The 14,668-nt window shown below is 34.0% G+C and overlaps 1 protein-coding gene across 1 annotated transcript; it reads left to right on the forward strand.

The window, feature by feature from the left end:
* The first annotated feature begins 2,812 nt into the window (after positions 1-2,812).
* Positions 2,813-13,176, forward strand: zgc:113184. Its single transcript, NM_001020716.1, is given in 5 exon segments — positions 2,813-2,913; positions 6,271-6,422; positions 8,366-8,494; positions 9,758-9,954; positions 12,436-13,176. Coding segments are annotated over 4 exon segments (612 nt in total). The 5' UTR covers positions 2,813-2,913; positions 6,271-6,310; the 3' UTR covers positions 12,610-13,176.
* The last annotated feature ends 1,492 nt before the right edge of the window (positions 13,177-14,668 follow it).

The following is a 14,668-nucleotide window of genomic DNA, read 5'->3' on the forward strand; positions in this document are numbered from 1 at the left end:
GCTGGTTTTAGCTGGTTTAGGCTGGGGATTTTCCAGCCTGACCAGCTAAGACCAGGCTGGAAATGGCTGGAAACCAGCCTGGAAGTAGCCAGAACCTCTCTAAAACCAGCCTAGTTGACCAGCTAAAACCAGCCAACCAGCTTGGGCTGGTTTAAGCTGTTTTTTTCAGTAGGCTAGTGGAATGAACAGCCAACTTATCCAGCATAAGTTCTACACAGCGGATGCCCTTCCAGCAGTAACACAGCACTGGGAAACACCCATTCCCTCTTATTCACACACATGCAGTATGGACAATTTAGCTGACTCAATTCCCCTATAGCGCATGTGTTTGGACTGTGGGGGAAACCGGAGCACCTGGAGGAAACCCACGCCAACAACCTGATGAATAAAGGGAGCAGTTAGAAAAGAAAATAGATGAATGAATGAACAACATAAAACAATTAAGTTGGCTAAAAAAAAACTCAAGAATTGTGTTGTTTCAGCTTATTTGAAGTACATATTGAACAAACAGCTAAAAGAAATGAGTGTACACTGTGAAAAATTCTGGGTTCAATAAACAACTTGTGTTGGGACAATATGAAAAAAATATGTTAGCTTATTAGTTTTTGCAAATTTGAGCTGATTGAACATAAAATAATAGAGTTGTCACAGAAAACCCTTAAGAATTGTGTTTTGTCAGCTCATTTTAAATACTTGAACAAATAGCAAACATGTTTTTTTTAAGTGTACTAATAACACAGGTTACTGCCACAGATGTTATTGATTAAGAATACCTGTTTACTATATATGTGGATATATTTTGTAGTTACTTTTCAGACTGAACAGAAATATATTGATAAAATAAAAACCGTTTGTAAAACAAATTCATATTTATTTTATAAATAAAAGAGAAAAAATACTTTTGTGAAACAGCATGAATGTTTTCAACACTGTTTTAACTTTAATCGTGATTCTTGAACATCAAATCAGCATTTAAGAATTATTTATGGAAGATTATTGGGATGGACTGAAGACCAACGTAATGATGTTGAGTTCTGAACACATGAATAAATTCAATTTTACTATATATTCACACAGAACGCTAACGAAATTAGGCCTGCTTTAAATTTTAGGTAAATTTTAAATTTTATTTTCATTCATTCATTTTCTTGTCGGCTTAGTACCTTTATTAATCCGGGGTTGCCACAGCGGAATGAACCGCCAACTTATCCAGCACATTTTTACACAGCGGATGCCCTTCCAGCCGCAACCCATCTCTGGGAAACACCCACACAAACATGTCTTTGGACTGTGGAGAAACCGGAGCACCCAGAGGAAACCCACGCGAACGCAGGGAGCACATGCAAACTCCACACAGAAACGCCAACTGAGCAGAGGATCGAACCAGCGACCTTGCTGTGAGGCGACAGCACTATCTACTGCGCCACTGCTGCGCCCAATTTTATTTTAACAAAAAAAACAAACAAACAAATAAAAAGCAAGAACCGGTAAGCAGAATTTAAAATACAACAACAATAATAATAAAATTCAATTTAAAACAACTACAAAGTGTGCTGTTTTTGTACTGTTGCTCACTTTTTTCCCCCTTCTTTGCTCACTTTTTTCGCAATAACAGCAGGCTATAACAACAAATATAAATACAAAAACTGATAGAAGTATATAGTACAAGCAATACATATATTACTTTTTGCAACAAGAGAAACGTAACAATTTTAAAATAAAATTAAAAAGGTAAAGCAAAAGAAAGACAAAGAGAGAGGAAAAAGTAAAATAAATAAATACAACAAAAAATAAAATAAAAGCACATGACAAAAATAAAACAAATTAATGCTGAAAATTAAATAAAGTACATGTTACATTATACGTTTAAATAAAACACTTTCTTGTTGTGAAAGTCTGTGATGGTTTTTAAGTAAAGTTCCAATTCAAGGTTTAAAAAAAATGGCTTACATTGAGTACATTTGCATTTTTGTATATATATATATATATATATATATATATATATATATATATATATATATATATATATATATATATATATATATATACATACACAAAAATGTATATATATATATATATATATATTATTTATTTCCAATAAATAAAATGAGGTTTATGCAATAAGTTGAATTAAGGAATTGTTTTTCTTTATTATAAAACCCCAAAACAACATGTCTATAGCTTAAAGCAGTGGTTCTCAATCTGTGGTCATTTTTATGAGGTCCAAGCAACATCTCCAGGTTTTCAAGAATAGGCTACTATATGTTAATACTTTACATTTAAGTACAGGAGCTTATCATTTGTAACCTTTTAAAAACACATTTCAATTTAAACATTGACGTTTTATTTTGATTCTTTGATTTACAGTACATATAGGCAGTGTTATGGTCAAACTATTTATTTTAATGTTTAAAGTGGCTGATAATAATAAATATTCTTAATAATAGGAATAAATCTGGCATGTTTTAAAACTGGACAGAGCTAAAGCTTTTTTTACTGGGCCTACTATACTACTGTATTTCAATATTGCTCTCATGGTGGTACTTGGAGAGACATTTGTTTCTGAGGTGGTACTTGGTGAAAAAAGTTTGAGATCCACTGGCTTCACCACAAACCTTTTGGACAATTAGAGAATTCACATCAGACCAGAAAGATTTAACAAAGGGACATTTCTTAAAACAAGACAGCGATAGATTCAGAAGAAGTCTCACAGAAAGAGCGAGACATGTTAATGTCATTTTTGAAATGGTTGCTCGTGCTCACTTGAGCTGACCCGGGAGAAGAAAAGGCGGTTCCTGGACGAGTTCCTGTTGTGATTTCCTGTCACTGTTCAACTGTTTTGTAACTAACGTTGAAAGTTTATACGGATGTTTTCCCCACCACAGGTTCATCAGACTGACAGACTCTTCAACTGTATGTATTTGTTCACAGGATGTTAGTTTCTTATGTAGGTTATTTCGATGAACTGCTGTTCCTCTTCACACTTTCATTCTGTATTACCGCAACAACAATAATAATAACGTACGCATAAACTTGACAATTAAATAGATGGAGAAAGCAACGTTTGTAAGTATTGATGATGTCTTGTCATATAACGTTATCCCTTACGAAAATTAACCATGTGTTTTTCATCGTAAAATTGTAGTAAACACCGTCTTACATTTGTAGAACTACGTTACATTTGTCTAACTAACGTTACTGTTTTATTATGGTACTACTTCCATTTATATAATTAACGTTAGCTTTAAAATTAGTTTATTACTAGTTTTAAAATTGTAGTACTTTCATTTGTATAACTACAGTTTTACTACAATGGTAAACACTATGGTTAGATTAATATGGTTAATCGACTATGGTAGGTCAAAATTAGTTTAACCATAGTTCTACCATGTTAATTTAGGAACAACAGTGTTATTACAAATGAGGACAATGAGCCACAAAAATAAACAAAACAGGTTACTAGGCCTACATTTTTAGTCTTAATAAACTATGGTTAATTATGGTAATTGGATTTGTTTTTGTTTGTTCATGGCGCTGAGGTTGTGGTTGTGGTTGAGAATTATAATTTGTTCTGGTGGTGATACAAACAAACAGTACAGTATACAGTATAGCGAAATGTGTGCTTTCAGTTTGAGCTCTTGTGGTTTCCATCTGTTGCCTGAAGTGTTTCATTGTGAGTTCTGAAATAAATCAATTCTCAATTTAATTCAGGTTGACTTGCATTGCGCTTTTTCACAATTATGATCACTAGGTCTGTCACAATATGACTTGTCGCACAACACATGGACATTACTTCTGTCATTTTTGCTGATGCAATATATACTATATATTCTAGTAACATTTAGCTGATTGTGCAACATCTCTATGTCTATTGAAGGTGTCAGTATGGTTAAAAAGACTGTAGTATTTACTATAAAGTACTATAGTATATACTCATGTGTGTGTCTCACAGCTGAAAACAGATCTGCAAGCAGATATCGCAGCCTCTGTTACATTTTACCTTGCACTTTTTTGTTAACGTTCATTATTATTTATTTAGGATATGAGTTTTCACATTATGATTCCAATGCCTCATTGTTAAATTGACTGTAATTCAACATTCTTAAGAATGAAATATGATGTGTTTTTGGAGGAGTGTACTTGCATTGTGATATTATATTGTCATTCTGACATTAAGAGGCATATCATAGTTCTAAAATGACACTAATATCTTTTATCGCAATATATTTGGTGCAATATATCGTACAACAAAAAATAGATATTGTGACAGGCCTGATTATCGTTCCGAAAAATGCACAGCATTGCATTACAGTCAAAATCAGACAAGTTAGAGAGTTGGCTATATACAGTTGAGGTCAGAATTATTAGCCCCCCTTTAAATATGTTTTTCTTTTTTAAATATTTCCCAAATTATGTTTACAGAGCAAGAAAATTTTCACAAAATTTCTGATAATATTTTTTCTTCTGAAGAAAGGCTTATTTGTTTTATTTCGGCCAGAATAAAAGCAGTTTTTAATTTTTGTAAAACCATTTTAAGGACAAAATTATTAGCTCCTTTAAGCAATATATTTTTGATAGTCTACAGAACAAACCATCTTTATACAGTGACTTGCCTAATTACCCTAACCTGCCTAGTTAACCTAATTACCCTAGTGAAGCCTTTAATTGTCACTTTAAGCTGTATAGAAGTGTCTTAAAGAATATCTAGTCAAATATTATTTACTGTCATCATGACAAAGATAAAATAAATCAGTTATTAGAAATGAGTTATTAAAACTATTATGATTAGAAATGTGTTGAATAAATCTTCTCTATGCTAAACAGAAATTGGGGACAAAATAAACAGGGGGGCTAATAATTCTGACTTCAACTGTATAAACATAATTAACCTGCAGTATATATATGTATATATATATATATATATATATATATATATATATATATATATATATATATATATATATATATATATATATATATAGTATATAGTGTGCTACCAAAAGAAATAAATTTGGCAAACAATTATACATTCAAGGAAGTGTATTTGTGTATTAAGTGTTTGTTGTCCTCTCAGTTCTCGAATGGTTGGCATCTATACCATAAAGTCCTCGTAGTGTTTAAATCTTGATGGTGTGTATTTTTTATGTCAAGAGAACAAATACACTACCTGACAAAAGTCCTGTTGTCCATCCCAGTTGTAAAAGCAACAAATAATAACGTGATTTCAAGGCAGAAGGTGGATTTTCCTGATGGATCATCTGTTGAACTGCATCCCAATCATCACAAATACTGCAGAAGACCTACTAGAACCAACATGGAGCCAACATGGATTCTCAAAGAAATCAGTCAAGTTTGGTGAAGGAGAAATCATGGTTTGGGGTTGCATTCAGTATGGAGAGATCTGCAGAGTGGATGATCAACATCAACAGCCTGAGGTATCAAGACATTTGTGCTGCCCATTACATTACAAACCACAGGAGAGGGACAATTCTCCAGCAGGATAGCGCTCCTGCTCATACTTCAGCCTCCACATCAAAGCTCCTCAAAGCAAAGGAGGTCAATGTGCTTCAGGATTGGCCAGACCAGTCACCAGACATGAACATTATTGAGCATGTCTGGTGTAAGATGAAGGAAGAGGTGTTGAAGATATATATAATGAATCTTGATGAACTCCTGCAGGAACGCTTTCTTTGCCATTCCAGATGACTTCATTAATCAGTGATTTGAGTCAGAGATGTATGGATGCAGTCCTCCAAGCTCATGATGGAGTCAGACACAATATTCATTCTGTCTCCACTGCAGCAGGACTTTATATTCTATACTGGACATTATTTCTGTTCAGTGATGAGACTTTTGTCTAAGCAGAGTCAGATCTTACTGTCCTCATGAAATCATTAAAAATCAAGGCATGATCATATTTTATTGTGGTAAAATAAGCGTAATCTAGAGGCCTTTGCCTTTCATATCAGCCCATTCTGACACCAAATGATCAACTAGAAGTCAACTTATTATTTGTTGCTCCTGAACCTTGGATAGTCAACAAGACTTTTGTCAGGTAGTGTAGTTAGTTGTTAGGATTTTGACACATCAAATTATAAACAGATTAGCCATGTACGATCTCATGTACATTTCTTAATTAATAGGATTTCTTAATCCAGACTCATCATTGCAGGCCTAGATTGGAGTGTTTTTATTAAATGTATTTTTGTAGTCACTGTATATTTACAGGTATATTACTGAATGCCTCTCTATTTTTTCCTTTTTGCACAGAAGTCATTGACCTAAAATCTTCAAGCTCAAAGACTTTAAGATGGAGGAGGCGTATGCAGCGCTCTATCAGGAGTTTGTGCGTCTCCAGTCCATCTGCTTAAAACAAGCTGCAATGCTACAGCATCTCTCCGAAGCTCTACAGCGACAGCAAGGTCAGAAATACACAAAAATGTGACAAAGTTAGGACGCCCTATAAAATTCACATTTTTCCAAATCAGGGCATAAAAAATGATGTGAAGTCTGTTTTATAAAATGAACATAGAAACCTTCTTTAAAGTGAACGTACACTAGAATAGATTACTTTATTAATGATTATGGCTCATATGGTGATTCAATTAAGTCAAAATGTAAGTGAGATATGTCTACTTGTTTTTTACAGCTGCGCACATTCTCTGGGTTGAGTTTGTTTATTACAGATCACAACTTTTATGTGGGAATTGGCGTACGCACATTTATTAAGGTAAAAACGTTTTATATTCGCACATTTGTACTTTCTCCTTATTAATATAATTTTAGAAAAGCTTTCTTTGCAAATGTCTAATAGTGAAATCATATTAGCAGCCAATGACTATTAAAATGCAACACTGTTCACAGTCAATTGAATAGAGCCAATGTTGTTTTGAAGTCATATTTACATGCGTTTTCAGACCGAAATATTTAAAGTAGTGTAATAAACAATATTGGGAACGTATTATAAGTTGTCAGTGTTCAAAAAAACAAACAAATGTGCGAATATTAAAACCAGCTTTACCTCAATCCCACATTTCCACCCCTATTTTGTGCGTATGCCATATTTATAAATGATACCTCAGCAACCATCTTTTGCAGGTCTAAAAATTTGGGAAATAAAACAACATATAGCAATATTATAAATAAGTCAGTCACTGCTATATCTCTATTATATCATCTGTATAGATTATATTATTATGTATTACATAAATATTAAATTATTATGTATTGTATACATTCATTCGTTCATTTTCATTCTGCTTAGTCCCCTTAATCATCAGGGGTCGCCACAATGGAATTAACCGCCAACTTACCCAGCATATTTTTTACACTGCGGATGCCCTTCCAGCTGCAACCCAGTACTGAGAAACACCCATACACACTCATTTACACACAAACACTATGGCCAGTTTATTCAATTCCCCTATAGCGCATGTCTTCGGACTGTGGGGGAAACCAGAGCACCTAGAGAAAACTCACGCCAACATGGGGAGAACATGCAAACTCCACACAGAAATGCTGACTAGCCCAGCCAGGGCTCGAACCAGCAAACTTCTTGCTGTGGGGCGACAGTGCTAACCACTCAGCCACCATGTTGCCCAGTATTGTATGCAATATGCTATTATTATGTATTTATGTGTATGTATATATATATATATATATATATATATATATATATATATATATATATATATATATATATATATGTATATGTATGTATGTATGTGTGTGTGTGTATGTATATATATATATATATATATATATATATATATATATATATATATATTTATATATATATTTATATATATATATATATATATATATATATATATATATATATATATATATATATATATATATATATACATACATACATACATACATACATACATATATATATATATATATATATATATATATATATATATATAATTATATATATTATTATTATTATTATGAATATAATACGTAATAATGACTTTATAAATATTACATATACATACAAATTTTTAGGAATCAATATATTAAAAACATTTGAGGATTTAAGGTGCTGATGATTAATAAAAACATCATCATTGTCTTGTGAAAAGGGTGTATTAGGATCTGAACCATTGGCTGTCCTTTATGGCTTCTTTATCTTGGGTTTATTTTTGTTATAAATATGTGAAATCTCATGTGATTTTGTTCATCCGAGGTTTTATCTTACAAATTTTAAGACCTGCCAAGAACTCAATAGCTATTTTTTTTTCATCTCCTGATACGAAAAACCATGAAATTCAATAGGCTGCCCTAGCCTTTTTATATCACTGTATTATCAACAACGTGATGAATGATTATTTTAAATGAGTTGCATGTTCACTTTCAGGTTCGGCCACAGCTTCGGCAAGGAACTTTGTAAACCCGTGCCAGTGCGCAGGAAAAAACACATATCAGCAAACACAGTGCCATGAATCTCAGAGACATCCTGCTGGAGAAAACCTGCTGGAACCTCAGAGTATGAGATTTATCATCTGAAAGCTTTAAAAGAACTTTCCATTTTTTTAAAAAGCTTTGTTTAAGGCTCATTTTACAGCTCCATTATAGTTAAACAGTCGATTTTCACCATTTTTAATCTATTCAGCCAATCTCTGGGTCTGCCGGGAACACTTTTAGCTTAGCTTAGCATAGATCATTGAATCGGATTAGACCATTAGCATCTCAAACAAAAATTTAATTTAAAGAAATAATTTTCCCATTTAATGCTTGACTTTTCTGTAGTTACATTATATACTAAGAATGACAGAAAATAAATCGTTGCTATTTTCTTGGTCAATATGGGTATATACTATACTCTCATTCTGCCTTGAGTTATTGTAAGGATTTATCATTATTTCAGACTACTAAAAATGTCAATAAAAGACATTTTGTTAAACTTTTCAGCAAAGTTGCTATCTTATTTAACAGCCATGCAAGCATTATTTAACATTGCAGCCATGCAAGCATTAAATTATTAAATTATCCATGAATTAAATTGTAAATTATCCATTGCTGTTCTTATATGGCTATTAAAACATTGCAAAATATTCAAGCTAAAACCATTTTATTATTATGTTATTATTTTTTACATATTATTTTTATAATATTGTACTAATAGAATTTCAAAAATCATTCAGGCATTAAATTGATTCGGGTTTCTTTCCATTTAAAGATGTTTACTGAATTTTCAAGCATCATAACAATGAACTCTGGTCAACAAACTGTTGCTCCGTCTTTCTTTCATTTACTTTGCTATTTAGAAATATAACTTAAAACAGTCCAATAAGGTCACAGCAAACCATTACAAACAAAGGAGTAGGGGTTAGATCAACAAATGTACACAACTAAACAGATCAATGTGTAAACTGTACGTGAATTAGAGCACTATTAATAAATTATATTATATAAATTATGACTCTTACAAATATATTATTATTATATAAGGTGGTTCATTCCGCTTACAAATCAGGGACTAAGCTGAATAAAAACAAATGAATGAATGAATAATATATAAGCACAATGGCCTGATTTTCTATTCATTGTTTCATGAAAATTCAGCTTTTTAGTCCGTGAAAGTCAGGGAATTTAATAGTTTACAGTGGGAACCCAGTTATTCAAAGCCTTCAACACTGATATTGTTTTTAATCATCAAAACCAACTGACATTGCTTCATTCTACTGTCACTGAATTATTTCTGAATTGCTTGACATCTTTTTTCTCTGCTTGTGTGTTTGTTTTCCAGCTACTAATTATCTGGGTAAGATAGACGAAGGACTAGACAAACTACATCTTAACATGGACGTGCTGGATCAGAAACAGGCCGTCCACGATAAAGCAGTTTTCCACAATCCTGCGCAGATGCCTGCAAGCAATGCCTGGGATGACCTGAGGAAAGCTGAGGAACAATATTACGATAACCAGACTCTACAAAAACTGCGGGTTTGTACCATATTTGTGTTGAGTTTACTTTTGACCTCTTTGCTTAATCCTCCTAACCATTTCACCTAAAAAATTAAAACATTCATGCACTACAAAAATCAGTTTCTAACTGAGAGGTTTAGTCTTGTTTCTAAACTAAATATCTAAAATTCCCTAAATCAAGAAGCATTTTCCTAATGTGGTGCCATGTACAATGGTATTTGCTAGTTCATCTCTGCACAGGTGTCATTTTCACGTTTTGCACCATGTTGCTTAAATAGTAAATGTATTTGCATTAATTTCTGCACCCGTGGGTGTGCTGATCTGAAAATGAGGTGTGTTAAAGGAACACTCCACCTATTTTTGATCTCATTTTACAAGTCTCCTAGAGTTAAACAGCTGACTTGAACCATGTTTGAATACATTCAGCAGATTTCTTGTTCTGGCAGGGTCACTTTTAGCTTAGCTTAGCATAATGAATTGAAACGGATTAGACCATTAGCATTTTATTCACAAAAATGTTTTGATAATTTTCCTATTTAAAGCTCAAGTTTTCTGTGGTTACATTGTGGTATAAAGTAGACGGAAAATTGAAAAATTTATAGGCCAATATTACTAGGAACTATACACTTTTTCTGGCGTAGTAGTCAAGAAACTTTGCTGCTGTAACGTGGCTTGACCAAGCGGAGTGATATTACGCAGAGCATGAGATTCAGCTGTTTTCAAAGGACTCCTTGAAACCACTGAGACATGAGGTGTCTGTTTAACCATTGCTATTTTGAGGCAACTGAAATAGCCAGCACCATCGACAAACAAAAAGCTGCTCTAAAGTCAACAGCGTAGGGTTTTATTTGATATTTAAAGAGTGTGTTAGTGTTATGCGCATATGCAGGTCTAAAATGTGCATACTCATTGCTTATTACACACACACAGGGATGCACACAGCAGCACACAAATATCTTTACATAAAAAACATCTTGTTCTTGCAGGGTCACTTTTAGCTTAGCTTAGCATAAAGAATTGAAACGGATTAGACCATTAGCATTTCATTTAATAAAATAGTTTTCCTGTTTAAAGCTCAAGTCTTCTGCAGTTACATTGTGTAATAAAACTTTTTCTACGCCAATATTACTAGGAACTGTACTCTTAAGTATGGTGTAGTAGTCAAGAAACTCTGCTGCTGTACCTCGGTTTGACCAAGCAGAGTGATATAACGTAGGATACAAGCTTCAGCTGTTTTCAAAGGGCGCCTTGAAAACACAGAGAAATCAACTGAGCTTATTGTTGCTATTTTGAGGCAACTGAAATACTGAAATAGACCATCAACAAACTACAAGCTGCTCTAAAGTCAATGGTGCAGAGTTTTATTTAATATTTAAAGAGTGTGTTAGTGTTATGCGCCTATGTAGGTGCAAAAACGTGCATACATATTGCTTATTACACACACAGGGATGCAAACAGCAGCACACAAATATCTTTTCATAAAAAGAAATCTTGTTCTAGCAGGGTCACTTTTAGCTTAGCTTAGCATAATGAATTGAAACGGATTAGACCATTAGCATTTCATTTAAAAAAAAGTTTTTTATAATTTTCAGTATAATAAATCAGTTATTAGAAATGAGTCATTAAAACTACTATGTTTAGAATTGTGTTGAACAAATCTTCTCTCCGTTAAACAGAAATTAGGTTAAAAAATGCAAGGGGGCTAATAAATCTGACTTCAACTGTATATATTAGTAGCCATTCCTTCTCCAAAACATGCATGCTCATAGCTTAATACATACACTCAGGCATGCACAGCAGCACACAGATATCTTTAAATAAGAAAAAATTTAAGGATTAAGATGTAAAAATATATAAATTATTGTGTTTACAAGTATAAAAACCGCTACCTCCTCCCATTCCTTCTCCAGAACATGCATACTCTTTGCTTATTACACACATAGAGATGCACAGCAGCACACAAACATCTTTAAATAAGAAAAATAAAAGGAATAAGAAGTAAAAAAAAAATAATATATATATATATATATATATATATATATATATATATATATATATATATATTAGTGTATATAAATTTTTCTCCCATTCCTTCTCCAAAATGCACAAACTCTTTGCTTATTACACTCTCTGGGATGCACAGCAGCACACATATATCTTTAAATATGAAAAATGAAAAGATTAAGATGTACAAATATACATATTAGTGTGTATATAAATATAAAAAGCACTACCTCCTCCCATTCCTTCTCCAAAATGTGCATACTCATTGCTTATTAAACACACAGGGATGCACAGCAGCACACAAATATGTTTAAATAGGAAAAAATAAAAGGATTAAGATGTACAAATATATAAAAACCGCTTCCTCCTCCCATTCCTTCTTCATCCCAGGACACTTTGGTGGAATCTGGCTCTGTTGAAGCAAGTGTTTTCATATATATATTTATGTATGTGTGTGTGTGTGTGTGTTTGTATGTGTGTGTGTGTGTTTTTTAGAGACCCGGGTCGTCCTCTTTTCTGGACAGTGAGCTGCTCAGTCACGCTGGAGGTCTCATCATGTCTGGAGTGACGCTTCAGTCGCAGGTGTGTGAGTTTTGTCATGCTGTGTTTCCGGGACACACCACCACCCGCGGAGAGTTTCTGCGTCACCTCACAACACACATGAGCTGAAGAAGGGCCGCGCTGAAACACTTCTCTCTGACCAAACACACACACATTACATGACGGAAGAAGAGCGGCTTTCAATGATTTAATTCTATACATAATATTGAGCTTATTCTAAAATGTAGAGTAGAAATAATATAATAAGGAAATATCAGTTTGCAACATCACGAGCAGTTTTTAATGTCTAAAAATGAATGGAAGTGAATGAGACCGGAAGTCTCGTGCCAAAAAGATTCAAATGGCTGCACCCGCTCGTCTGCGGAGAATAAGGTGAATATACACACTGACTGTACAGACATATGCTATATAAATTCACATTTTAATTTCAGGTGCGATTAATCATGATTTATTATGTAATGCTTTAGCTTGCTAGTTTAAACTGTTTCTTCTCTATCATGCTGTAATTATTGATGTTATTATGATAATAACTGTAGGCGGGATTCATTTTGATTGCATTCGTGTGGTTTGCTATTGGTGCATCTCATATGATTGACACGTCAATCCCGCCTTCAAACACCAATCAGAGATGTTGTTGAATTTATATGAACAATAAATATACAGCTGAAGTCAAAAGTAATCACCCTCCTGTGATTTTTCTTTTTTCTAATATTTCTCAAATGATGTTTAACAGAGCAGGAATTATTTCCTACAATATTTTTTCTTCCGGAGAAAGTCTTATTTGTTTTATTTCGGCTAGAATAAAAGCAGTTTTTAATTATTTAAAAAACATTTTATGGTCAATATTATTAGCCCCCTTAAGCAGCATATGTGCCTACTTTTTTGAGTTCAGACTTTAAAAAACATTTTAATATTGCATATGATATACAGTTTGTCAATATGTTCAATTTTAGGTAAACCTTTTTTTAAATATGTACTTAAAAATGGTTATGGGCTTAAAAAAAGCAAATAATTGTATTTCCTAGTGACTTTAAAGGGACAGTTCAACCAAAAATAAATGCATGAATATACTCACCGGCCCCTTTATTAGGCACACCTGACTAGTACCGGGTTGGACCCACTTTTGCCATCAGAACTGCCTTCGTGATATAGATTTAATAAGGTACTGAAAATATTCCTCAGAGATTTTCCTAAATATTGACATGATAGCATCACACAGTTGCTGCAGATTTGTAGGTTGCGAATCTCCAGTTCCACCACATCCTAAAGATGCTCTATTGGATTGAGCTCTGGTGGCTGTGGAGGCCATTTGAGTACAGTGAACTCATTGACATGTTCAAGAAACCAGTCTGAGATGATTGACGCTTTATGACATGGTGTGTTATCCTGCTGGAAGTAGCCATCAGAAGATGGAGACACTGTGGTCATAAAGGGATGGACATGGTCAGCAACAACACTCAGATAGGCTGTGGCGTTGACACGATGCTCAATTGGTACTAATGGACCCAAAGTGTGCCAAGAAAATCTCCCGCACACCATTACACTACCACCACCAGCCTGAACCACTGATACAAGGCAGGATGGATCCATGATTTCATGTTGTTGATGCCAAATTCTGACCCGACCATCCGAATTTGTCAGCAGAAATGGAGAGTCATCAGAGCAGGCGACGTTTCTCCAATCTTCTAGTGTCCAGTTTTGGTGAGTCTGTGTGAATTGTAGCCTCAGTTTCCTGTTGTTAGCTGACAGGAGTGACACCCGGTGTGGTCTTCTGCTGCTGTAGCCCATCTGCCTCAATGATCAGCAGTTTCTAAAATACTCAGAGCAGCCCGTCTGGCACCAACAACCATGCCACGTTCAGTCACTTAAATCCTCTTTCTTCCCCATTCTGATGCTCACTTTGAACTGCAGCAGATCGTCTTGACCATGTCTGCACGCCTAAACGCATTGAGTTGCTGCCATGTGATTGGCTGATTAGACATTTGTGTTAATGAGCAGCTGGACAGGTGTACCTAATAAAGTGGCCGGTGAGTGTAAATGAATGTTTTTTCAGGTTTTCCATCTGTGAGACTGAGGAAGATGATGATGATGAAGATGAAATGAGAGCCGGTGAATCACGGGCTTCATCTGTCTGCTTTGCTGAGATGTGTGGGTGTCGGATCAGTGT

The sequence above is a fragment of the Danio rerio genome, chromosome 11 (genome assembly GCF_052040795.2).
Source record: "Danio rerio strain M-AB ecotype USA chromosome 11, GRCz13ab, whole genome shotgun sequence".
NCBI classification, from domain to species: domain Eukaryota; kingdom Metazoa; phylum Chordata; class Actinopteri; order Cypriniformes; family Danionidae; genus Danio; species Danio rerio.